The following is a 27602-nucleotide window of genomic DNA, read 5'->3' as shown; positions in this document are numbered from 1 at the left end:
TCTCTCTCTCTCTCTCTCTCTCTCTCTCTGTGACTATCATAAATAAATTAATTAATTAATTAAAAAAAATGAAAAAAAAATCAAAGTATGTTTTTAACCACCGGTGTAAGTGCATCATCATGAGGACATGTTCCTTGCACTGAAGAGAGTAAGTTTGCCGTTTGTTAGTACTTTTTAAAAGCAGTTCTATTCTACAAAACCAACAAGGCATGGAAAGGTCTCTTGTTGCGAAGGAAACACGCTACACACACACGCACACACAGGTGCACACACGCCCTGCTCTCAGACCTCCTGTAGGTAAGCCTGAGGCCATAACTCTTGTTGTGAAGGAAACACGCTACACACACACACACACACACACGCACACACGCACACACAGGTGCACACACGCCCTGCTCTCAGACCTCCTGTGGTAAGCCTGAGGCCGTAAGCAGCCAGGTGTCTGACCCCGAGGGAGGGAGTCTCCTTTGCTGAGATGTACCACCACCGCACAGAATACAGGCCTGGCTCTCATCAGGTCAGGAAAAAAGCTCAGAGGTAACTGGACGGGGAAATGTTGACTTTCTGTCTGTTCAGTAGATAATGATCCTTAGCACAAAGTGAAAGGGTAAAGGTATGAGACTGTTACCTTTTTTTCTCTAGTCTCTGTAGATACTTAAAATCATGTTGTGGACAGATCGATGGCACACGAGCTGGGACAGAACAGTCATTCAAGTGAATTTTCCTGTTGTCTGAGTCTGCTGTTCAACCTCTGTTGAGGGGGAACTGGCCCTGACGGCTGTTGGCTGACTTGGAGCATTTTACAGATTGGCCTCAATCAGGGCGAGGAGGACTAGGGTTTCTTTTTGAGTTAGGTAACGCTTGGAAGGGATAGGAATTTGCACCCACGACATGCTATTGAAGTTCCTGGTGGTTTTGTTTTGTTTTGTTTTGTTTTGTTTTTTTAGAACTATCTTAACTCCAAAGGCTTCTCCTACTTCCCCTCCTGGGTCCCCAAGATGCCTGCCTCTCCGGCAATACCTGCTTCCACCAGCAGCAGGGAAGAAAGGGCATGCTGCTAGCTTGCCCTTATCTGGAGAGAACAAGACCGAAAGAATTGGGGCAGGGGCTTTTGATACTCATTAGCACATTCAGAGTGGTTAATGTGTTTCTTGAGTGCAGGGCATGGGCCTCCTCAGATGAGGAGGAAATAAGCTTGGAATGTGGGACATTGTTGTGAGGTCTAGTTGAGATCACAGGAAAGGACGTCAGCAGTGCCAGATGCCTAGTAGGTATGCACACTTTTTTCCTCCCTCCGTAGCAGCATCCCTCTCCATTAAGTGACTAATCCTGCCCAGACAACTATTCCATGATGCTGTTATCCAAGTGGTGTTTGAACAAGAGCTGTACCAGACTTGCTCTAGAAGCACGTGAATGTTGAAAGGAGACGTGAGCGCATAACAACCCGGTCTCTTCTCTTCCCTGCGTTTCTTTCTCTTGAAAGTCTCTTTGTTGTTGTTATTGTTGTTTGGGTTGTGCTAGACACAAAGCTCCACTGCTTAGGAAAACCACTCTGGGCTGTTAGAGATTCAGGGTGGAATTCTCGAAGGATCACAGCCTTGAATTTCCAGCTCCTTTTTAATTGATCCCATTAATTGATAACGTCGTCCTCCTTTTGGAAAGAGGAGAGGAAAACAGAACCACGAAGCCAGCAGGAGGGTCCTGCTGCGGACTGACGGAGGGAGAGGGAAGCAGCACAGGCCCTCATCTTTGCGAACACTCGGTGCGGCCCAAGACATGGCTCGCATTCTCTATTCCTCTCTCATCCAGAGACCCAGAAGGGGATGAGACGCCTCTTCATGGCCTGTTGAAAGACACATTGACACAAGCATCCTTCATGGAATGGGATTGATGTTTTTGCTTTTATCTCCATTGGGATCAGGGCTGTCCCTCAAGTGCTTTTAGCATGTTACAGGACACTTTAGATTTTTCTCTAATTTTCCACCGATGGGGATGCACCTGCGAGGCTTTATTCCAAAATAGGACAGGACTGTCGTGAATGAGGGAAGGTGGAAATCAGTCTTTACACCGGATTCCCCCCACACACACACCCCGTCCCCTTAGTGCTCATGTTTATCATAATCGTTCTCTTCATCTAAAGTAGAACAACAAATTTCATCAAACATTAACTTTTTAAAGTCTGAAATATGTGAACTGCTTTCTGTGGGGAAAACATTTTCAACTAATTAGTAAACACTTCGATGTAAGGCTAACATGATTATTCTGATAGTTATACCTAAATCATAATAAGTAAGATGCTAAATTCATAGAAATGTTAATCCCAACATTTCATAAGAGAAAGCTTTTAGCTCTACACGGAGTGTTTTTTTATTAAAAGAAAAAAGTGTAATTTATTTCAATGAGAGAAATGTCATCACTACATAGTTAGAAAATAATTGTCCAAATTATTTCATATGACTTGAGTATCACTGAATATGTCATGTATAGTTAGTTTTTGAGGGAGAAGAAAGCAATTATGGCCTAGTTGCTTTCTAACCATTAATTTCCTGCCCTTTGTAGAAATAATTTGTGCTAAGAGGAAAGGAGCCATATCGATTGTGATTTATTTGTCGTGTTTTGTTGTAATATTCTAGGTAATTCATTCCATACAGAGTCAGATGTAGCAGTAAGACTGTATTTGTTCATTGTTATTTTATGTTTGTGTAATCAATAACACAAATTGAGAGCTTTTTTTGTTCTTCATAATAACGCTTACTTAACCTCGTCTAAGGGATGACTTTTTTTTTTTTTTTATCCTGTTAGAAGGAGTCATTTTAGGAGACTAAAGCGTTCATTGTGGTGATATGGCTTGTGTTCTCTTTTATGTCTGTGAGCCATCTGGAAGTCCCATAAGTGTTAATGTCCCTGCATTGCACACCGTGTTTAATGCTTTCCTACCTTTTTCATCCATGACCCAGGTTGTTAACCCAGGAAAAAGCCAGGAGATTAACTACTGCCTTCATTCTCACCCACCTCCATAAAACTAGCTCGCCAGAATAATTGGGGAGACACCAACGAGGTGACGTCTGGGTTTTGTGAAATATGTAGATCATGATAAAAGCCTAGATATTGACTGTAAATATAAATAGTGGAATATACCAGTCTGTGACCCAGGAAGGACCAGCAAGTTAAGGCTCACAGTGTAATAAGAGCTGCGGATGTTCAAAATCACTGTTTAGACGGCCCTGCGGATACTGCTAGCTGCGATTAAAGCATCACCCCTCTGAACATCGTGGTACGGGGTATACGACAAGGTCATCACTAAACACTCAAAGCTGAAAGACACTAAAGGAAGGCAGTAGGTTCAAGGTTAAGCTCTAGTTCAGGCTTAGAGGGACTCTGAGTTCACGTGTTAGTACAACGAGGTGTATAAACACTACGGCAGTTTCAGGGACGTGGCTGTGTCCCTTGTTCTTTGAGTGTAACAAACAGCAAGCAGTAGGGGTTTTCCTTTTTCTTTTTTTTTTTTTTTAAGATTTTTACTTATTTATTCATGAGAGACAGACACAGAGAGAGAGAAGCAGAGACACAGGCATAGGGAGAAGCAGGCTCCATGCAGGGAGCCTGACGCGGGACTCGATCCCAGGACCCCGGGGTCACAGCCTGGGCCGGAGGCGGGTGCTCAACCTCTGAGCCACCCAGGGTCCCGCAGTAAGGGTTGTCAAAGGTCGCCCAGCTAGCGGTCCCCCACATGCTCCTTTGGATGAGACGTACGGTCGTGTTGTACTTCCTACCATTAGAAAACTTAGTGCAAAGACCGCGCGCCTTACAGGACATAATCGAAGGCGCCACCCGAGTCACATTGCAGTTAAGCAGGAGAGTTTGAGGGCATTAACTGCAGATTTGAGCACTGCTAGGTTGGGAAGTTCTTGGTAAGTTGAAGCATGCAGGTGGCATTACCCGGAGGCCCTGGTAGGCCCTGGGAAACGGCAAGCTTATTTTTGGCTCCTCGTCTACAGCGTGCTCTCGTCCGTCTGCCGTGGCCCCCATCTGTTCACAAAGTGTGCACAGCAGACACGTTGATCCTGCTGATGCAGGCGGAGAACCGGGGGCAGTCACCCTCCCCCGAGGCAGGGAGGGGGCCTGTGGCTGCCCGGGGATCTTGCTGGAAGGATTGGGGCGCGGGAGTGCATTGAAGATGCTGAGGTGTGCCTTCTGCTTCCCTTTCTCCAGGGCACCTGGATGACGATGGATTGCCACACGGGTTCTGCACGGTCACCTACTCCTCCACGGACAGATTCGAGGGGAGCTTTGTTCACGGAGAGAAAAACGGACGGGGCAAGTTCTTCTTCTTTGACGGCAGGTAGCACTCACAGTTTTGTCTTGTCCTGTCTTGTTTGGGGCAGGACCAGCTCACTTTACTTGCAGGGATGATGCCGGTGAAAGGATTTAGGTGGAGGTTTTGGTACAACTTCTAGAAAAGGCAGAAGCAACCCCAGCAGGTCTGCACTGCTTGGGGGCCTAAGGAAGTCACTCGCGCTGCTGTGGGGAAGCCACCCTGAGGCTTGGGCCCCCTGGGCTGCCCTTGACCCCGCTGCTGGGTCGTGCTGTCTTCAGGGAGCTCCCGTCACGCGTGGGTTGGTGGCTCGGCTCACCCAACCCGGTGGCCGGTCTCACCTGCTGGCTCAGGGGATGAGTCTCCATGAGGTCACTGCACAGGACCCAATTTGGACAGTTCGGGTAGTGATGATTTCCCCCTTTCTTTCAAGTCTCCGTGCAGTCCCTCTCCCTCCCCGATGTCCCCTCCTGGTTCCTTCATACCCTGAAGGACCAGGGGGCCACCTCGTGGGTTCTGCAGCTTCACCATTTTCCCAGCTTGTTCCCTGTCCTCAAGAGATGGGCCAAGAAAACGGTCAGCAGGGCTCTCGAAAGCCGCATCATCCCGGTTCCAGCAGGGAGGCCGAGGCGCCTTGCAGGTGGGGAGCGACTGTAGAAGGGACTCTCTCTTGCAGAAATAGGTGGGCCTGTCCTGGCGCAGCTTTCCAACCAGGACTCTTAAGCTGTGTCAGCTTCAGAAACAGAGAGCCACCGGCGGATTTATTTCTCTAGATTTAGAGGAATTCGGAGCCCTGGGAGGCCTGCTTCCTCTCTGCCCGCCTCCCTGGGGAATATGGAAATGCAGTTGGCTGAAGCAGGTTCTAGGATTCTGCAGGGTTCAGCTCTGCTTCTGAGCTCTGGGTGTTGGTGAGAAGCCAAAGCTTCCTCAACCACGGAATTCCTTTGGGAAAAAGAATGTCTAAGCTGACAGTTCAAGGGGGATCCAGGAGCGGGCCTGGGCCCCGGAATAGATGCGTCATTCTATAGAATCATCATTCTGTAAATGAAGTGGGTTGTTTTTAAAGTTTTTAACAGTCCTTAAGGCTCGCCATTATCTGATAAAAGGAGGAAGAAAGCGCTACTAACCCACCATAGAACTTGTGTAAAAGTTCATTTTCGTTATTAATCCCTACCTTCTCTCTCCCATTTGCTCCACCTCCACACTGCATCTCTTACTAGCAGAGCTTTGCTTACAACCTATACATTTTTTTAAAAGACTTCATTTTTTTTAAGTACTCTCTGTACCCACCGCGAAGCTCGAACTCACAACCCCGAAATTAGGAGTCACACGCTCCACCGACTGAGCCAGCCAGCTGCCCCACAAACTGCACATCTTAAATGGCCAGATACTTCCCTGCACTGCCTTTCCTTTGCCCTGCTGTGGATATTTGCTTGACACCTGAGTCCCACACAGGACTCTTTCAAGATTTGGTATCAGTGCTTTCTTTTCTCAAGATTTTTTTTTTAAGATTTATTTATTTATTTATTTATTTATTTATTTATTTGAAAGAGAGAGCACAAGCAGGGGGAGCGGCAGAGGGAGAGGGAGAAGCTGGCTCCCCCGCTGAGCAGGGAGCCCGATGGGGGACTCGATCCCGGCACCCTGGGATCCTGACCTGACCCAAAGGCAGATGGCCAACCGACTGAGCCACCCATGTGCCCCTACTCTCTCACCATCCCTTTAACCTGTCCAGAGGGAAACTTTCCCTGCCTCATTTTCAGAGCAGTTTATTTATACCTTTTTTCTGGTAAGTGTTCCTCCTTACCTCATGCTGCAGTTATTCTTTTATTCACTCAACAAATGTACACTTATGTAAATATCTTATTTCCCCAATAGGACAGAGGTTTCCTTGAGGATCGAATCTGTTTCGTCTGTTAGGCTTCCTGGCACTTTCCCTTAATTTGATACTTAAAAAAAAAATGTCTAGCTAAGTGAGTGTGAGAGCTGAGAAAAGGTGGCGTTCACCCAGAACACCCATTCCACTCCCACCACACACACACACACACACACACACACACACACTCATGCTTTAAATCTGATAGTTTGATGATCATACCCGGTGATTGACTGACTCTGGAGAAACAGTCGGCAGGTTGGGTTGATTTTATTTTTTATTTTTTTATTTTTTTATTTTTATTTTTATTTTTTTAGGTTGGGTTGATTTTAATGTTGGGTTCCCAGACCTGACACACAGTGTTGAAGGGCCAAACTGATCTCGTGCACCAGTGTGGTACGAATGAGCTGTGTTAGCCCCAGGATACTGATCCTGTTGGCCCTGGGGGAGCTGAGTGGTTCCTGACGCTTCCGGAGCCACTTCCCAGTCAGGGCAGTCACTTCTGGCTGCAAGTAGCTTTCTCCATTTCCCCCTGCAGCCACGAGCATCTGCGTCATGATGTGAAAGAGCTGAAACACCAGGTCAGGTTGAAACATGAGGCCAGTGACCATCAGTGGAATAGAAATACATCCGTTGGGTTTTTTTGTTTTCTTTTTGAGGCACTAATTCACTAGTTTTCACATGTACCACTCAAACATCTGTAGAGACTTAAGTCAGATAGTAGAATCAAACAGTGATAGTATCAGCAAGGACCCCCAAGAGGTGACCTTTGTTAACCTCCTTCAGATAGACTGGGGCTAAGACTCTGAGGAGAGAGTCAGTACCCCTGCTCTTATGACATGCGATGTAGCGGTATGGTGACGGGTTCTCAAAAGGTCACTGTCACCTATTTTCTTTTCTTTTTCTTTTTAATTTTTAAAAAGATTTTATTTATTTATCCATGAGAAACACAGAGAGAGAGAGAGGCAGAGACATGGGCAGAGGGAGAAGCAGGCTCCCTGAAGGGAGCCCAATGTGGGACTCGATCCCAGGAAAACTGGGTCATGACCTGAGCCAAAGGCAGATGCTTAACTGCCGTGCTACCCAGGCGCCCCTCACCTATTTTCTTAAGCCCAAATACTGATAATATTATGAGACATCTGCTGAAAGGATGTGCCATCAACATTAGTGAGATAATCTTATGACTGACAAAAGGCCATGGAATCTACTAGGTCTTTTTAAGGAGGGTGCAGGATGCGATCATGGAGAAGTCAGCCCTTTCTCCATGGAACAGTACTTTAATTTACATTTGTCTATTAATTTTCCCCCTGTTACTGCTCCCCATTTTTAGGGTCTGATGTTTTGAGTAAAACAAAGTGGATCCCTATGCTTTCACTGCCAGTCAGGAGGGTTTAGTCTGCAAAAATCCCCCCCTCCAAAAGCCTGAAATCAAGATCTTAAAATAACAGATGAGGAAACAAAAAGTTTCTGTTAGAGTTTTTAAAAGCTGTCCAAACCTGTAATGCTGGCTTATGTTCCCATAACATAACATGGTTTGTTTGGAATCGCCAGAACTTGTTCTGATAATTGCAAAGTGTAGGATAGAAAGTCTGGCCCGGTGCATTCTAATCTTATATGACACCTGCCCCTGGGTGTGGGATTTTTGTAACCCACTTTGCTGAGGTACAATTCACATACAAAAAGCCCTACACACTTAATATATGCAACTTGATGAATTTGGAGGTAAGCGTATACTCGTGAAACCATTACCACAATCTGTGCCATAAGCTGGCTATATTAATTTTTGAGAGGGTTTTAAACATATAAATTTATATCAGGGAAATTCTAGAGTCACTTTTCTACTCTACATGGCATATGATAATCCTGAATAAGAATTTTAAGTATTGAGATCATCAGGAAAAAATGGCCCTGGTAAATTGTTTAACCACGTTCCTAGACAGAAGCAGACTATTTTTAAATTGCACATGTAGCAAAATACTTGGTAGGATAATAAACTTTAAGAACTACACTAATGTAAAATGTGAACATGCCTCCCCCTTTTTTATACCGCTACCACCTCCATCACCAAGGTGACCACCGTTGGCAGAGAATTTAGGCATCTTAATTAAACATATTCAAGGTAAAATAAGGAAATAGCTCTCTATTTCTAAATCAGTTTAAATAGCCAAAATGAATATGGTACATTACTATTATCTCAGCCTCAGAATGCTTGCTAGTTTTGAGATCTTCATCAACAGTTGACCTCTCCTTTATTAATATGTTGAAATATAGAACAGAAAAATTTATTAAAACCAGCTTATCAGAACCTAGATTCTGATAGATAGATTATTTACCAGATAATTTATCTCACAACCTAGGAATGAATGGGAAAACTGACCTTATTTTTTAGATTGTCTTTTCAAGCAGTTACTGTTTTTCCATTTTCAGCCCCCTTTGTAAAGAAATGAGGAAAATGTCCTAAGCCTAAGATTAGGTCATTGGGACTTAACATCTGCTCTGGTCCTGAGATGAAAGCATTGATACAGGGAGGAGAAAGGGATCTGGAGGCTTGGCTGCTGTGGCTCTGGAGTCTGTCTGGCACCACTGGACCCGCTGGAGTACTGGGAGGGTTGGGGCTGGGGAATACATATTATGAGAATATTTAGTATGCAGAGTGTTTTGATGTACACACCTCTAATTTTTATACTAATCCCCAATTCTGGGTGTTCGTTTTAATGCACTTTTTCCTTAATTGTTCTCATTTCAACCAAGATTGATGGATGTAAAGGCAATTTTATAGAACTTCTAGAAATTTTACAATGGTAACAAGAGAGAGGCATTTCAATGCAGCTTGGCTGTGGGCTGGGTAATATTAGGGAACTGTGTGAGTTTTAGCCTGACTGTGAGATAAAGGTGAGTTCATTCATTTAAGGTGTTTTGAATTATTATTATTGATGCTTCCCCTTGATGTGCCAATTAGATTTCAAAGTATTATTTACTATTCCTGGTGTTGATTTTCTACACTGATGTATCTAGTTAGGGCTTTTCTAACATATCATTGGCCAAATTAATCTAAGTAAGGCTGACCATTTGATGAGTCACTGAGAAAGGCCGACATTTCCCAGGCCACAGGCCCATGCACGATTTCTTGCGTTTGGGTTTTTCTTTTTTTTTTTTTTAAGATTTTATTTGTTTATTTGACAAAGAGAGAGAGAGCACACAAGCAGGGGGAGCAGCAGGGAGAGGGAGAAGCAGACTCCCTAGAGAGCAGAGAGCCCAACTGGGGCCTTGATCCCAGGACCCGATTATCACGACCTGAGCCAAAGGCAGATGCCCAACCAACTGAGCCATCCAGGTGCCCGATTGTGTTTGGTTTTTTTAAAGTACTTGGTCACAGTTCAGGGACACTGGAGTCGGAATGGACTTCTGAAGTCATGTATTCCAGCCTCCCACACAAGGCAAAAGTCCTTTCTATGTTCCCAGTAGTCATCCAGCTTCTGCTGGAACCAGGCCCAACAAGATATTTGTCTGTATTCTAACAAACTGTTCTGATTAAGACAAAAATTTTTGTGACTTACACAAAGGAAAAGGAGTGGGGGGGAAATGGATATTTTTGAATACCTGTCATTTGTTCAATGCTGGACACGTTCCCTTCTCCGTTCACAAGAAGTGAAATAGGCTGTAGCATCCTATTTTACGAATGAAGAAACTAAGGCACAGAGTGGTTAAATGACTTGCCCAAGGTCACCTACTCCATCGCCTCGGGGCGTAGAGCTGAGATTCGAGGGAAGGTGAGCTCAATTCCAGAGCCCTCCTCTTCTCACTGCACCTACCACTCCCCTCTAACAAGACCAAGGAAATAGCTCTGACTCTGGCTTGCTTGAAGTTTACTTGAAGTCACTCATTAGCTAGAATTATGAACAGTTCATAGGAGTGCTGGGGTGAATTAATTTACTTTGTTTGTAGAGTCTGAACAACTTTGGTAGGAGCTTGCCAAACTGATGGAAAGTCAACCTGAAGACTCAAGTCAGAAGACTCTGATCTAGTGAACTTGTTTCCTCATCTGTAAAGTGGGGATAATTAGACTGACTTCTCCAAGTTGTTGTGAAGATCGAATGAGAAAACCTGTAAAGGACCTTGCAGAGTAGAGGGTACCTAGGCGGCACATAGGGGGAAACATGGATTTTTTTTTCTATAGCTCTGTATCTACATTTTTTCCAGCTTTGTTGCGATACCGACATATGATATGTGTAAGTGTAAGGTATACGACATGATGATTTGATGCATTTATATAGTGAAATGATGACCACGATAAGGTTAGTTAACACCTCCGTGCTCTAACATAATTACCTTTTTTAAATGGTGATAATATTTAAGATCTACTCTCAACAACTTTTAAGTACACGATAAGGTATTGTTAATTATAGTCCTCAGGCTGTACGTGAGATCCTCAGAACTTATTCATCTTACAGCTTGAAGTTTGTCTGCTTTGAAGAACACCTCTTCAGCCCCAGCCCCCAGCCACCACCATTCTACTCTGTTTCTATGAGTTAGGCTTCTTTAGATTCCACATACAAAGGAGGACATAACAATTTTTGTCTTTGTCTGACTTATTTCACATAGCATCATGCCTTCAAGATCAAGGACGGATTATTATTATTATTATTATTTCTCCCTTGCTGTTATTATTCGTTGATAACAATGGCTAGCAGCTTTTCTTAGGATTATTTATTTATTTATTTATTTATGTTTAGACAGGAGAGAGAGGGGAAGGGAGAGAGAGAGGGAGAGAGAGGCAGAGGGAGAGAGAGCCCCCGGCAGACTCCCCACTGAGCACAGAGCCCAACAAGGGGCTCCATCTCACAACCCAGAGATCATGACCTGAGCTGAAATCAAGAGTCAGATGCTGAACCGGCTGAGCCACCCAGGCGCCCCTTAGGATTTCTTTTTAGAGAGAAAAACTGAATTTCACTAATTGCTCCTCAAAAATTTTACTGTCATCTTGAGCCTTTATAATAATCAGATCCTACAGACTCACAGATCTCCTAAAGGATAAAAAAAAACCTCTAAAGATAGACAAGACACTGTATTACATGGAAGCATGATAGTGCTTCATTCAGCTCGCTTATCACACCGTGCAAGAAGGTGAAGTTTCTCTCAGATAAAGCCTGAGCAGATGGTTTGGGTTTGTTGTGGATGTTCTTCTTCTTTATGGTTCCTTAGTTTTCAGTATTTTAAGAGATAATATAGGATACAATACTATATGTCAGTTGCATCTCAGTTTTTTTAAAAGATAATATATATTGTCATATAAAATAATGGCTTAAACAATGTTTTAATATTAAGAGTCACACTTTACTGTGGTTAGAAATGGCAGAATTAAGAATTAATTGGTAGAATTAAGATTCATTTAAAATTTCCCTCTTGGTTCTTCTATTATAACAGCTGACAAAAGGAAGGGAACACAGTAGGGGAAGGGAGCAGAGTTCATGCCTCATGAGGCGGAAAGCCTGAAACATTCTAGGCCCCAGAGTAACCGAGGAAAAGCCAAAGCTGTCAAATCTCCTAAGAGGACTTTGGTGTATTCACATATTAAAGAGAATCTTAAAATGATGTTACAGTAATGTTTGAGTAAAATTGAGATTCATCAGTTTAGGTAAATAATTATAAAAATTCCCCATTTCTTTTTAAGTTAGATTTCCTAATTTAATTTATTACTGGAATTTTAACTACAAGAGCTTTGATAAAACAGGTTACAATAGTCTCTATGTATATGTACAGAAAGAATTTTAATTAAAATTTATGTTTTAATTTTCTCTACATTTTCTGGTTACTTGACTCAGATGCTGGTGCCAGAAAAATCTAACAGTCGAAAGATCATTTTTGAAGTTTCTTAACATACTAAAGAACCTGCCAAGATGTTGAAAGAGACTTCAGGAAATACCAGTCAAGAGGACTGTATATAGAATGATCCCATTTTTATTAAAACAGCAACAACAGAGGTGGGAAAGTGCATGATACATAAATGGGGAAAAAAGCTTTAAGTGGTATATGCTAAACTGAACAAGAGGAGTGGGAATTTCTACTTTCTACATCTTTATAGTACTTGGTTTGGTTTTTGTTTGTTTTAACAACCAATACATGTTACTTTTTTCACTTAAGGAAGCACATTTATTCCATCCTTGTGCCACACAATGGGTCATTTCATAAGTTATTCCAGGCCGAGGAATCTTTCTTGCCTTTTTTTTTTAAGTAGATTTAAAGCAGTTTTGGTAAATTTCTTTGACTAATCTGGTATTTCCTAACTATTCCCCTGATGCTTTTTTAAGCCCAGTTTCTCAGTAGAAAGCTCACCATCATACCCATGAGTACTCATGCATAATCATAGCTTTTACTTACGGGAGCAATCACTATGTCCCAGAAAAAAGAAAGTACTCCCTGCACTTGAGTAACATTGTTACCGTTGTTATGTTCCCTCTCAGTCTTCTCTTCTCAAAGCAAACCAGCCCAGTTTTCATTTGGGTTCTTTCATTTAGGAAGTGCCACTTGAAGTATGTTAGGGGAGGGATGCATGGATGGATAATGCCTAATTTGTTCCAACAAAGAGCTTACAATTGGGGCACCTGGGTGGCTCAGTGGTTGAGTGGCTGCCTTTGGCCCAGGGCATGATCCCGGAGTCCCAGGATCGAGTCCCACGTGGGGCTCCCTGCAGGGGATCTGCTTCTCCCTCTACCTAGGTCTCTGCCTCTCTCTGTGTGTCTCTCATGAATAAATAAAATAAAATCTTTAAAAGGGGGCTTACAGTCTAGTTAGTGAAATAGGACATATAAATTGACCATCAGTAAAGACATGGAAAGTCCTGTGATGGGTCATGATGAGGCTCTGATGAGAAATATGGACTGGTTGCGGAGGTCAGGGCAGACTCTGAGGAAAGCAGGGCTCCACGCCGGGGGGTGGTCAGGAAGGTTGGGTAGGCTCCAGTCAAGCCAGTAAGAGCAGACTTCCTCCAAAATGTACCCCTCAATCCGACTTCAGCAAGGATTAGAAAGCTACTTGCATGCAGCTACTTCTCAAATAATCTCACATGTTACCCATGTAGTGGTCACAAAACAGCGCCTTATGTCAGTTTCTTTTTTGAATAGAAAAATGCCAGGGGCTTGAGAATATTCATTACTATCACAAGGTTATTTTTGTTTTGAATTTAAAAAGAAAAAAAAGAAAATGTGACCTCAGGGATTTAAAACATTTGGTTACATACATTTTAAAGGAAAAAAACAAGAATCACATAGTGTGGGAGCTAAAATATAAAGAGCTGTGCCCTGTGGGTCCAGTGTATAAATTCATGTGAGCGGGCGGTTCTACAACGGGAGCTCCCCGAGCAGGGGGCTCTAGAAGGGGAGGCCTGTGAGCAGGGGGCTCTAGAAGGGGAGCCCATGTGAGCAGGGGGTTCTAGAAGGGGAGGCATGTGAGCAGGGGGCTCTAGAAGGGGAGCCCTGTGAGCAGGGGGCTCTAGAAGGGGAGGCCATGTGAGCAGGGGGCTCTAGAAGGGGAGCCCTGTGAGCAGGGGGCTCTAGAAGGGGAGCCTGTGAGCAGGGGTCTAGAAGGGAGCCATGTGAGCAGGGGGCTCTAGAAGGGGAGGCCATGTGAGCAGGGGGCTCTAGAAGGGGAGGCCATGTGAGCAGGGGGCTCTAGAAGGGGAGCCCTGTGAGCAGGGGGCTCTAGAAGGGGAGGCCATGTGAGCAGGGGGCTCTAGAAGGGGAGCCCTGTGAGCAGGGGGCTCTAGAAGGGGAGCCCTGTGAGCAGGGGGCTCTAGAAGGGGAGCCCTGTGAGCAGGGGGCTCTAGAAGGGGAGGCCATGTGAGCAGGGGGCTCTAGAAGGGGAGCCCTGTGAGCAGGGGGCTCTAGAAGGGGAGCCTGTGAGCAGGGGCTCTAGAAGGGGAGCCATGTGAGCAGGGGCTCTAGAAGGGGAGCCTGTGAGCAGGGGCTCTAGAAGGGGAGCCCATGTGAGCAGGGGGCTCTAGAAGGGGAGCCCTGTGAGCAGGGGGCTCTAGAAGGGGAGCCCATGTGAGCAGGGGCTCTAGAAGGGGAGGCCTGTGAGCAGGGGGCTCTAGAAGGGGAGGCCCGTGAGCAGGGGGCTCTAGAAGGGAGCCGTGAGCAGGGGCTCTAGAAGGGAGGCCGTGAGCAGGGGCTCTAGAAGGGAGGCCGTGAGCAGGGGCTCTAGAAGGGGAGCCCGTGAGCAGGGGGCTCTAGAAGGGGAGCCTGTGAGCAGGGGCTCTAGAAGGGAGCCATGTGAGCAGGGGGCTCTAGAAGGGGAGCCCTGTGAGCAGGGGCTCTAGAAGGGAGCCTGTGAGCAGGGGCTCTAGAAGGGAGGCCATGTGAGCAGGGGCTCTAGAAGGGGAGCCCTGTGAGCAGGGGGCTCTAGAAGGGGAGCCCTGTGAGCAGGGGGCTCTAGAAGGGGAGCCCATGTGAGCAGGGGGCTCTAGAAGGGGAGGCCATGTGAGCAGGGGGCTCTAGAAGGGGAGGCCATGTGAGCAGGGGGCTCTAGAAGGGGAGGCCATGTGAGCAGGGGGCTCTAGAAGGGGAGCCCTGTGAGCAGGGGGCTCTAGAAGGGGAGGCCATGTGAGCAGGGGGCTCTAGAAGGGGAGCCCCGTGAGCAGGGGGCTCTAGAAGGGGAGCCCTGTGAGCAGGGGGCTCTAGAAGGGGAGCCCTGTGAGCAGGGGGCTCTAGAAGGGGAGGCCATGTGAGCAGGGGGCTCTAGAAGGGGAGCCCTGTGAGCAGGGGGCTCTAGAAGGGGAGCCCTGTGAGCAGGGGGCTCTAGAAGGGGAGCCCATGTGAGCAGGGTGCTCTAGAAGGGGAGCCCTGTGAGCAGGGGGCTCTAGAAGGGGAGCCCATGTGAGCAGGGGGCTCTAGAAGGGGAGCCCTGTGAGCAGGGGGCTCTAGAAGGGGAGCCCTGTGAGCAGGGGGCTCTAGAAGGGGAGCCCATGTGAGCAGGGGGCTCTAGAAGGGGAGGCCTGTGAGCAGGGGGCTCTAGAAGGGGAGGCCCGTGAGCAGGGGGCTCTAGAAGGGGAGGCCCGTGAGCAGGGGGCTCTAGAAGGGGAGCCCCGTGAGCAGGGGGCTCTAGAAGGGGAGCCCCGCGAGCAGGGGCTCTAGAAGGGGAGCCCCGTGAGCAGGGGGCTCTAGAAGGGGAGGCCTGTGAGCAGGGGGCTCTAGAAGGGGAGCCCATGTGAGCAGGGGGCTCTAGAAGGGGAGCCCCAGCAGGCCTCTAAGAAGGGAGCCCCAGCAGGCCTGTGGCGGTCAGTGCAGGCGGAGCTGCGGCCGGGGACGTCGTGGGTTGCGGGGCGGCGCCGCGGGAGGGAAGCCCCGAAGGGCGTCCGCACCCCTGACAGCCCGAGCAGCTTGTCCGCCTTCCTCGGGGACGCGGGGCTTCGGGGGCTTCTAGGGCTTCCGAGCCTGCCTTTTGCGCTGCCCCGAGGACCCCCCCCCCCCCGCCATTGCAGGCCCGGTGGCTGCACCAGGGCTCCCCGGGCCGAGGCCCAGGTGGGGGGGGGGCGCCGAGCCGTTGCCTGGAGCAGCCGTGGAGAAGGCCGTGGCCAGCCTTGCCCCGGCGCCGGAGAGGTTGCACCTGTGCACCTTGGTCACCTGGGCTGGGAGGGAAGCCGCCGTTTGTCCGCACTGTTCTGCTTCGGCGGGTCAACAGGACAGACTGCCCTGGGGGGCTGTGCGCAGTCCAGGGGGACCAGTAAGGTCCAGGGCACCCACTTAAAATGGCATCTCAGGGGATCCCGCGGTGGCCCAGCGGTTGGGCACCTGCCACTGGCCCAGGGCGCCACCCCGGGATCCCGGGATCGAGTCCCACGTCAGGCTCCCTGCAGGGAGCCTGCTTCTCCCTCTGCCTGGGTCTCTGCCTCTCTCTCTCTCTCCATGTGTCTCATGAATGAATGAACAAACGAACTTTTTAAAAATGGCATCTCAGATAAGCAACGAAAAGTATTTTAGATTGTGTGCCACTCAGTATTAGGGCCGTATTTATACTAAAAAACAACCTGTGGTTTATCTGCACCTGGACCCTGACCTGAGCCTGGCCCTCCCCCGGGGAAGACAGGGGAGCACATGGCCATTTGCACCACTGCCCTGTTGGGTCGGTTGATTAGCGGTCCTTCCTCAAGGTCGTTATTATTTTTATTTTTATTTTTATTTTGTGGCCATGCAGGGAGTCCAGTGGCCCTCGAACCGCATGAATTCCGACCTGGCTGATAGAGAATTTGGATTGTTGGTGCAAGGGCTGTGCTAAGGTGCACTTTGTCCTCTTCATGGATTTACTCAGCCTGTTGATCATCAGTAGTGCAAACAAACCCAAAAGCAAGCTACTCCTCTCCCCGGGGGCGCCCCACAGTGTCATTACAGTGCGATCGGAGGCCACCGTTGTGGAGGTTGTGCTTCTCATTTAATAATCACCGATCATTTAAGTTTTAAAAATTATTTGAGGGACACCTGGGTGGCTCAGTGGTTGAGCATCTGCCTTAGGCCCAGGGTGTGATCCCGGGATTCCGGGATCGAGTCCCACATGGGGCTCCCCGCAGGGAGCCTGCTTCTCCCTCTGCCTGTGTCTCAGCCTCTGTGTGTGTGTCTCTCTCAAGAATGGATACATTAAAAAAAAACTTAAAAACATTATTTGAGCTGCTCTTTCCCTTATTCCAAACTGTAGTACACAGAGGGAATCTGGGGGTAAAGATCATTTCATTGGACAGTGGTCCTTGAGAAACCAATACTGAAAACACTGAAATTCCCAAAGTGTTTTAGGAGGAGGGAGAGAGAGCCGGGCGGCGGGGGGCAGGTTCTTGTGAATTCACCACGAGCAGCACCCCATGAGCTTTCTTCTGTTGAGCAGAGGGGTCTTCACACTATCAGGCCACTGGCCATGTTAGCAAGGGTCAGCCTGCAGTCCCCATACTTGCCCCCATTTACCGTGATCATGTACATACACAAACACGCACACACACATGCACACATGCATGGACCTAACTAAATCCCCATATATCAGGGCCCCCTGGGTGACTCAGTGGTTGAGCATCTGCCTTCAGCCCAGGTTGTGATCCCAAGGGTCCCGGGATCGAGTCTCGCATCGGGCTCCCCGCAGGGAGCCTGCTTCTCCCTCTGCCTGTGTCTCTGCCTCTCTCTGTGTGTCTCTCATGAATAAATAAATAAAATCTTTTTTAAATATCCCCATATATCATCCAAAGAAATGGAAGGGACTCTCTTGGCTGGATATCAACTACAGTTGTCCTCCATAAGTAATACATTCATGCCTTAAATAAATATGTATATTTACATTCTGAACCAGTTTTGTATTATTATACAAGCCATCCGAAAGGGCTTGAAAACCCAATAAAGTCTGGACTTTATTCTCTTGAGGGAATAAAGCGTGAGTGGTCTCTGTGCAGTGGGCAGGGCCCGGTGTTGTTTGGCATCTTTGCGCTGAAAACATAATCAGATGAGGCTTGTGCTCAGTTTCCACCTGTGGCTTTGTTCCTCTCTCTTTCCGCTGGCAGACACAAAGGATTGGGGGGACCTGGGAAGTTAAGAATGAGCTCTCCCTCTGTCCCCAGTCCTACCCATATCTCGGGAGTGGTTTTCCTAGCGAGCTAGAGGATTCAGGAGATGCACTGAATACGGGTCAGCATCGAAACAGAGCTGGGCATGCAGTTCCTTGCATGTGATCCTTTCTTCTAAGAGTGGACTCACAGTCTGACTGTTCCCTTTTGTTCTCCCTTCTCTCACAGCACCCTGGAGGGGTATTATGTGGACGACGCCCTGCAGGGCCAGGGAGTGTACACTTATGAGGACGGGGGCGTTCTCCAGGGCACATATGTAGACGGAGAGTTGAACGGGCCCGCCCAAGAGTATGACACAGATGGGAGATTGATCTTCAAGGGGCAATACAAGGATAACATTCGGCATGGAGTCTGCTGGATATACTACCCAGTAAGCCTGGTGACTGTTCGTCTTGCTGGAATGTAACGTGTCTTAACCAATTTTTCAACTCCTCACAATAAGGAGTGAAATGTGTTCTCTATGTTAGAAAATGTGAAGTTGTGACACCTGAGAGTCACAGGAGCTGGAGCCACCAGCTCACGAGGTGTGCCCCTCGCTGTTACCTCTACACACTCAGATGGTTGAGCCTCACAGCTACTGCTCATTCCTCTTCAAGGTTGTTTTGGAAAGGAACAAGTAGTCCTGATTCAAGCAAATTGGGACAAAATGGCTTTATTGTGCCACTAATAAAGACAAAAAACATACGCCTTTCAAAAATACTCTTTTAGTATATAGGGTTGCCATTCATTTGGTTCTGGTTCTCATGCAGGAGAACTGATCCAGCGGTCTCCCATTTCTGGGACTTACCGCACTGTCACTACTTGGTTTTACAGCCCGCCTCCCCGCTTTATAAGCGATTTATGGCTTATATCGCTTAAATTAAGATGATAAAAATGAACTAGCCTTTGAGTATTCGATAACATCTTCCATATTTCTGGAGTTCACCAGGGCAAAATGATGTGCAAAACCCATTGGGTTGGGAATTAATGCTCTAGTTGTTGTTTGCATTTCAAATATCCCATCTGTCATTAGTGAATTTCCAGAAAATGTCTCAGGAAATAGACCTTAGAAAATATTTTGCCCAAGATTTTATTTTTGACCAGGGCACCTAGCTGGTTGAGTCCCTAGAGCATGCAACTCTTGATGTTGGGGTCATGAGTTCGAGCCCTGTGTTGGACGTAGCTCTTACTTGAAAAATAAAACCAAAAAACGAAAACTAATAATAGTAATGTTTTGTTTTGTCCAAAGCTTAAGGCAAGATACGATACAATTTTTCTTACTCTGAACCCTATCTTCTTATGAGTAAGAAAATGTTAATAAAAACAAATGATCTAAAAACAAAACAAAACAAAAATGATCTGTTACATGTGTAACAAGAAAAGTAGCCCCAGCTAAATCTCCTTATTCTTGTTCTTTAAAAAGAAGTTATAAAAAAATAAAATAAAATAAAATATAAATAAAATAAAATAAAAAGAAGTTATACTCTAGGAACAGGGCTTAAGGAAAGAATACTGGAAAACATTTTTAAAATAATTACCAAAGCAATTACATATGTTCTTGGTAGGCTCTGCAGTAGATCAGAAGTCCCTTTGGCTACCTGTCAGGTGAGCAGGAGAGGGATGGGTGGAGGCACATAGCAGCTTAGGAAGATTGAGACTTCCATTGCCTCGTGAGTAGGCCAGTTGAGCATCCTGCGCCCTGGCCCTGGGGATCCGCTGATAACAGTGAGTCATGAAGTCAGAGAAAGTGGAGCCCTCTGCGGGAGACTGGGTATAGGAAAGAGGCAACATAGGGACGGCCGGATCCTCCTGTTACCTGTCCTCTTGCCTGTGACTGTGACCAGTTAGCGTCTCTACAAGACACCAAAGATGCGCCAAGGTAAACGGATCCGCATCACTCAGTGTAGTCGCGTCTTGAAACCTGAATGGTACACCTACGTTTTAGCATTTGGTGCTAATTATTACCTTACTAAATAACCAAGAGAAGACTCTGCCTTATAAAAGAAGCACCGGGGAGTTTTACGCTTTCAAAAATAACTTGGGAGAAGGTGTGCTGTATATAGGGTATCTGTTGGCAGTCGAGGGGGCTAATCGCATCCCTCTTCTCTCTGGATTGAGAATCAGCTAAAACCTGTGTTGGTAGGTGTCAGAGGCCAAAATGTGGGTTTCACTATGGCAGTGTTGGACTGGAGATGTGATGTGGACCCCATGTCACAGTGGGCCTCTGTTCCTTGCCCCTCTGAACGAAACCCCTGGACCAGCTGCAGCTAGAGAGCTCTAGAAAATTGCAGATCTTGCCCAGGGAGCATCCCCAAGGACAGGGCAGGGATGGAGATGGGAAGAGTCGCAGCCTGCAGACACCGACTGCTCCCAGGACAGCATGAGTGAAAATATAGCAGGACCCCTGGGAGCCGCAGGGGTTAACCCCCACCCACTAAAGAGTTGGGTGTCAGTGGGTGTCAGAGCCTGCCTTCTGACTAATCAAGTGAGTGATTCCTTCTCCCATGAAGAGGAGCCAGCGAGCAGAGGCGGGAAGGCAGCAGCTTCCTCCCCGACACTCCCTGACACAGCAGACAAGGACGCTTTTTTGTGACATAGAGTCAAAGCAGGAACAAAGGGAGGAGAAAGAATGACTCGCCCTGCGGTATTCATCAGCTTGCTCTCAGGACAGCTTATTTCTTTCAGAATTTTATCTTGGAACAGTGATGCCGTTTTCAGTTTGAAATGTCTACCTCCTTTTGGAAATAAAAGCAGGATCTCCTCTCTTTCATCCTAGACAAATAAATTCACTGCCTCCCTGACCAAAAGTTTAAAGTATTTAAGGGGGGAAAAAATGTGAGAGACCAGAAAGAGAAGAATTCTGTACAAATAACTAGTAACGTTGGCTGACATTAGTTACAGCAAGTTAGAAGCACAAATGCTAAAAAAAAAAAAAAAAAAAAAAGAAGCACAAATGCTCTAACACCCTTCAACTCTCATCACCCCTGAAAGTCTAAAGGCAGATCTTGCAAAAAAGTATCATCCACGTTTCTGCTCGCTTATTAAGAATTAACTCTGGGAGGAGAAAGAGCCATAATATAGCTCTAATGCACTTTCTGTCCGTTAAAAATGCTGCCAAGTATTTTTCTTTCTATGAAAGTGCTGTGGTACATTTTTAAATTTATGACCTGTTTTCTCCAAAGGGCAATTAGACTATGGTGAGCTGTAGAAATCAGGTACCTGATGTTATTTATTCCTGCTGTCTCTCAGTGAGCAGCATTTGGGATCGCTCAGAAGTCACCCTACACCGCCGACTTTGAGTGGCTGTTCCTAGAACCTTTGAGTTGGAGAAATAACCAAGCTTTTAGAGGATGTCCTTGCTTTGCTGTTGTTATATTGAACCCACAAAGGTCTCAGATTTTCAGTTATACTTGAAGACCTTCTGCATGAGGGCGGGGGGGGGAGGAAGAAATATCGCTTACACCCTAGATTGAATGTTTTTAAATCATTTATTAGATTATTTTTTGGTATCCCCATTCAATTCAAAAAGTATTTGTGGTTTACCTATCATGTCCCTAGCACTTACCAGGATACAGAATTATACATGACCTCCGCCCTAAACTATTTAATGACTCTTAGGAATGAAGGCAAGTGACAGTTAAACAGGAAGCACAGCTGGCTCCTCTCCTGGAAGGCCGCAGAAAGGAGCAGTAAATAAACAAAAGGGGAAGAAAGAGGTGATGGGGAAAGGATGGAATTTAGTTGATTTTTTTATTTTATTTTATTTTTTTACTATTCCTTATAATGCCTTAAAAAGTGACAGTGTAGGAGTCTCAGAAAGGCAGTGTCCAGAAGTCCTTTGGCTTATCTTTTAGGAAAGGCAGACAACTCTCTTTATTCATGTACACTCAAATTAATTCTTAAATACATTTGAAGTGAAGATTTTTCTTAATCGACCAGAAATCCAAAATCCGACATGGAGAGGTGAGATGGTACGAATAGTCGGTAAAACCGTCTTGCCACAGATCCTCATAGCATTTGATATTGGCCCCAAAATAACACTTAGTTACGTTCCCTTTAAGTGTTTGTAACTGATACTACAAATACGACCCATTTGCTTCTTAGATAACACACCAAAATAGTGTCAGTAGCTTGTAAGGATTATGAAGTGCAGCTCAGTCTCTGACTCCCTGGATCAGGCTTCTGTGCTTCGCTGTGTAGCTTCTAGCAGTTTACTTGTACAGGGCTGGATGGGGAGGTACGCATCACGTTTTTCTCACCCACGTGAAAGCTCTGGGTTCTTAAACTGTTGCATTAGGGCCACCAGTGATGGGAGTGCACAAGAAAAATTCCTTGGAGTCATGTCCTATAGATAAATACTACATATAATATTTTCTGGCTTTTGGTTTCTCCCATCAGGATGGAGGCAGCCTTGTGGGAGAAGTAAATGAAGATGGGGAGATGACTGGAGAGAAGATCGCCTATGTGTACCCCGATGAGAGGACTGCACTTTATGGGAAATTCATTGACGGAGAGATGATAGAGGGAAAACTGGCTACCCTAATGTCCACCGAAGAAGGAAGGCCTCACTTTGAGCTGATGCCTGGAAGTAAGTTGGAGCTGCTGCAGATGGTTGCTCTGATTCCAAAGCAGGTTGTTAGGGCGTGGTTAAGAGAAATTAATTTCTTTGTCTAGTTCACTTTAATCATGTATTAATCAGCTTTGCTGCATAACAATACAGGTCTGCTGACGAGCTGTACTCCAGCTGGTTTAGGCTGGGCTGGGCTGGGCTGGGCATGGCTGGACTGAATGCGTCTTATCATTTTACGTCTTACACGTCTTAATTCTGGGGCCCAGTCTGAAGGGACTTTGGTGACCTGAGTCAAGATTTTCCCAAGTGGGTCACAGAAAGCCAGGGCATGAGCAGATGCTGTGTTGCTTCTGAAAGCTTAGCTTGTTGACTCAATGTCACTTTTGCCCACTTTTTAAACATATAACACCCAGTGCTCACCCCATCAAGTGCCTCCTCAGTGCCCGTCATCCAGTCACCCCATCCCCCGAGCCCCTCCCCTTTTGCAACCTTTTGTTTGTTTCCCAGAGTTAGGAGTGTCTCATGGTTTGTCTTCCTCTCTGATTTTTCCCCATTCAGTTTTCCCTCCTTCCCTTATGGTCCCTTTCACTATTTCTCATATTCCCCGTATGAGTGAAACCATACAATGTTTGTCCTTCTTCGATTGACTTACTTCACTCAGCATAATACCCTCCAGCTCCATCCACATTGAAGCAAATGGTGGGTATTCATCCTTTCTGATGGCTGAAGAATATTCCATTGTGTATATAGACCACATCTTCTTAATCCATTCATCTGTCGATGGACACTGAGGCTCCTCCCACAGTTTGGCTATTGTGGACATTGCTGCTAGAAACATTGGGGTGCAGGTGTCCTGCCGTTTGACTACATCTGTATCCTTGGGGTAAATCCCCAGGAGGGCAATTGCTGGGACATAGGGTAGCTCTATTTTTAACTTCTTAGGGAACCTCCATACTATTTTCCAGAGTGGCTGCACCAGCCTGCATTCCCACCAGCAGTGCGATAGAGTTCCCCTTGCTCCACATCCTCTCCAACATTTGTGGTTTCCTGTCTTGTTAACCTTGGCCATTCTTACCAGGATCTCATCGTGGTTTTGATTTGTATTTCCCTGGTGGCCAGTGATGCAGAGCATTGTCTCATGTGCTTGTTGGCCATGCGTATGTCTTCTCTGGAGAAATGTCTGTTCATGTCTTTTGCCCATTTCATGACTGGATTGTTGTTTCTTGGGTGTTGAGGTTGATAAGTTCTTTATAGAACTTAGATACCAGCCCTTTATCTGATATGTCATTTGCAAATATTTTCTCCCATTCTGTAGGTTGTCTTTTAGTTTTGTTGACTGCTCCTTTGCTGTGCAGAAGCTTTTTATCTTGACTAAGTCCCAATAGTTCATTTTTTTAAAGATTTTATTTATTTATTTATCTATCTATCTATCTATTTATTTATTTATTTATTTATTTATTTATGAGAGACACAGAGACACAGGCAGAGGGAGAGGGAGAAGCAGGCTCCATGTAGGGAGCCCAATGCAGGACTCGATCCCGGGTCTCCAGGATTAGACCCTGGGCCGAAGGCAGGCGCTAAACCACTGAGCCACCCCAGGGATCCCCTTAATAATAGTTCATTATTGCTTTTGTATCCCTTGCCTTCATAGATGTTTCTTGCAAGAAGTTGCTGTGGCCAAGTTCAAAAAGGGTGTTGCCCGTGTTCTCGCACAGGATTTTGATGGATTCTTGTCCCACACTTAGATCTTTCATCAATTTTGAGTTTATCTCTGTATATGGTGTGAGAGAATGGTCCAGTTTCATTCTTCTTTTGCCTGCTTTTCATCGGTCAAAGCAGGTCACGCAGCCAAGCCAAATATCAGTGAGATGGGGAAATAGATACCATGTGTTTCAGTAGCAGATGCTAAAAAGTCACATGATGAAGGCATAGCTACATAATTCTAATACAGGGAAGAAGTGAAGAAATGGCAGCAGTAATCCAATGAATTTCAAAAGGTTACGTCTCAGAAAAAAACTGAAGTACAGTTTAATGATACTAAAGGATCAAATTAGGTCGATCTCCAGGTTGATACAAATTGTAAAGTTGATTCAGTCTGAGCTCTGATTGGGACAGATAAATGCGTGTCGGCATCCCCTGCCGTCTTCAGAGCCCAGCATCCTCACGGGGCACATACTGGATACATGAGTGAGCCCAGTGGAATCCATGTTAGAAAAAAAATCCTGTTTCCTTTAGGAAGTACAGTAGTGCATACTAAACATTTTTTTTCTGAGTAGAGAATTATTTATTATAGAAAGTCTGGAAAAAAAAAAACAAGGGAAAAACCAAGATTTTGTGTTTTGGGTGGCACAGCAAAAGAAAGCTGTTTGAATTGGTCTGATTCCTTGAAAGCAAAATATGCATCTATGTGCACTCTAAGTTAGGTTATACAGAGAAAAAAAAAGTAGATAAGATAGTAGTAGAAAAGTCTATGCATGAATAGTCCTAAATAATATTTTGCTATTTGTGATCTGAAGGAGAATCTCCAGAGGAGAATGTCCAAAAATAGGAAATCTAGCATTTACACTTAGGTCCAACTTGGTTGTTTTAAATGTCTCAGTTTTTGTTTTTTTAAGTTAAAAACTGAGGCAGCCTAAATGCAACGTGGGATTCTGGATTGGATCCTGGAACGGAAAGGAGGCATTAGTGGAAAAGCTGGTGACATCTGAATAGTCTGAAGTTTAGTTAATAGTAACGTAGCTATGTTGGCTTCTTAATTTTGACAAACACACCAGGTAACAGAAGAAGTTAACATCACAAGAAACCATGAGGTTTCTTGGTTTTCTTCCCATGAGTATTGCGGTGCTCTGTTCCATCTTTGCAACTTTTCTATAAATTTAATATCATCCCAAAATGAAATTTTGGGTTTTTTTTATTGAAATTAGTAATCTTTGCACTTCAAATTCTAATATCTGTGCTCTTCGCATACGTCCTGAAAGGAGACGGCCCTACAATGTTTAGAAGGGAGGGGACCCGGGCCAGGGGAGGATCCCAACTGGTGATGCCAATTTTAAAACTTCAGAAGCAGCAGCGTGTTTTAGTGCAAGATCCGTGACCTTGAGCGTCCCTGATTTGTGCTCCAGCTTCAACATCCAACCATAGTGGTCTTGGGCAAGTTATTTATCCCTTTGGAACCTGTTTCTTCATTCGAAGAGACAGAGACTGGCACCTAGTACACAGCACCGTGACCACAGTTACTGTTGGGCCGCCTGGGTGGTGAGTTGGGTAAGCGGCTGCCTTTGGCTCAGGCCGCGATCCCAGGGCCCTGCCCGGGAATCTGCTTCTCCCTCTCCCCTGCCACTCGGCCTGCTGGTGCACTCGCTCGCTCGCTCTCTGCAAGATAAATAAATAAAATCTAAAAAAAGAAAAGAAAAGAAAGAAAGAAAGAAAGAAAGAAAGAAAGAAAGAAAGAAAGAAAGAAAGAGAAAGAAAGAAAGAAAGAAAGAAAGAAAGAAAGAAAGAAAGAAAGAAAGAAAGAAAGAAAGAAAGAAAGTCACTGTTATCTTTACATCCTTCTTGGTGTGAGTAAGCAGCAGATTTGGGGAAGCGAGGGGGGAATTCTCAAAGGGTTCGCTTGCTTAGAACTCCAGGTCATAACCAGCAAGTACCCTCGTCACCTTAGCTTAGGGCTGCAGACAAGGTGGGGAGGAGGCGCAGAATTCCTGCTAAGGTGCTGGGATGCCTTCTAGCTTCAGCACATGTTGAACGGTTTGGGTTTCCCCAGGCTCAGGAGGCCTGGCTGCTTGGGGTGCCTGGGTGCTTCTGGGGGCCCCCCCGTCACCGTGAGCTGGGTGTCATGCCTCCATGTGGTCCAGGCTGGGAATAGGGAGGAAAACCATCATGCACACATGGCACCCAAAGTCCTCCCAGCCTGCCCCCGCCGACCTCTCCCACCACCCCCTTTCTCCTTATGCTTCTGGAACGCAGGCCGCTCTGCTTCCCCGCTCGCTGCAGGCCGATCTCCTCGCCAGGGCTCAGGCTGGCTTGCTTCCTGCCTCCTCTCTCCACCTGTCCACGAGGAGCTCCTTCCTGTGGTCATTCCTGTCCCGTCCTTAAGACTCGGCTGGTCCCTTAGAGCTAACGTCCGTCAAGGGAATGAATGAGCGCTGGGCCAAGGGCTTGTATGCGTCCCCGAGGAGAGGAAGAGAAGTGAGCGTGGGCCCCCTTTGCGCAGGACGCAGGCCAGCGTGGGAGGAACAGGAGGCCCGTGTGTGCTGGAGGAGGTGGCCTCGGCCCCTGAAAGCGGCTTCCCCTGGCCGCCCCCGCCCCGTGCCTGCAGCAGCACTGGCAGCTGGCGCTGGGGGCTTCGTGATGGAAGGGTTAGGCCTGGGGGCGGGGGTCACAGATTTTCTGCACAACAGAGCATGTACTTCACAGAAAAGTTTGGTTGGAAAGTGTGGGTTGCTTCTTTCTTACACTGACCTCCTTCGGTGGTTTGTGCGTTGGGCCCTACCTGTTTGCTCTCAGGTGCACCCGTCGCCCTCCTCCCGCCCTGCTTTTGTGGCGGGGGCTGCTGCGTCTTGCAGGCCGCATTGCCCAGGCTCCCGTCTAGGTTTGGCCACAGGGAGGCCCTGGCCAGGGGCACGACAAGGGAAGGAGTCAGAGCTGCCTCTGTGTGTCCAGCAGCGTCTCCAGCAGTGGCCTCTGTCCTGATGGCATCTCCCACCACGAAGGCCCCCCAGCACCCCAGCTTCCGTGGGGCAAGCCCAGCTCTAGAGCCCCAGGCACCCCCCCTCCCCGCTCTGTCCCCCTGGCTGAGGGTTATATGGCTTCCAACCCTTGCCAGGCTCTGGGCTCCTCCTGGCCCCTTGGGCCTCTCAGTTCATCGTGTTCTAGAAAACCAGTTTCCTGAGCGAGATTCCCTTTCAAATACACAAACGCTCTGTTTCCCAGCAGACTGATTTGGATTGCTTTTTCACTTTTAGTTTGACACATCCATTTGGGTTTTGTGACTACCCAACAAACCCCAGAAGGAGGACCTCGTAACCACGGAGGAGCTGCTTAATGGGATTATCTGTGGTGCCTTGGTGCCTGAAAGAATTTGCAGGAGTAAAGCCCTTTGATTCTAAAATATGTTTCTTGGGGCAGCCCGGGTGGCTCAGTGGTTTAGCTCCGCCTTCAGCCCAGGGCGTGATCCTGGAGACCCGGGATCGAGTCCCACGTCGGGCTCCCTGCATGGAGCCTGCTTCTCCCTCTGCCTGTGTCTCTGCCTCTCTCTGTGTGTGTGTCTTTC

At 46.7% G+C, this 27602-nt stretch overlaps 1 protein-coding gene across 2 annotated transcripts in view; it reads left to right on the top strand.

The window, feature by feature from the left end:
- The window catches only part of SETD7 (SET domain containing 7, histone lysine methyltransferase), a 57342-nt gene that overhangs the window by 4356 nt on the left and 25384 nt on the right, over positions 1–27602 (top strand). For both annotated transcript variants that reach the window (XM_055317012.1, XM_055317011.1), the window contains exons 2-4: positions 4213–4342; positions 17950–18151; positions 22159–22348. In XM_055317012.1, the coding sequence (XP_055172987.1) occupies positions 4213–4342; positions 17950–18151; positions 22159–22348 (522 nt within the window). The remainder of the gene's footprint in view (positions 1–4212; positions 4343–17949; positions 18152–22158; positions 22349–27602) is intronic.

Source organism: Nyctereutes procyonoides, unplaced genomic scaffold, assembly GCF_905146905.1.
Source record: "Nyctereutes procyonoides isolate TBG_1078 unplaced genomic scaffold, NYPRO_anot_genome, whole genome shotgun sequence".
Lineage (NCBI taxonomy): Eukaryota > Metazoa > Chordata > Mammalia > Carnivora > Canidae > Nyctereutes > Nyctereutes procyonoides.
This window is presented reverse-complemented; position numbering and strand designations above follow the sequence as displayed.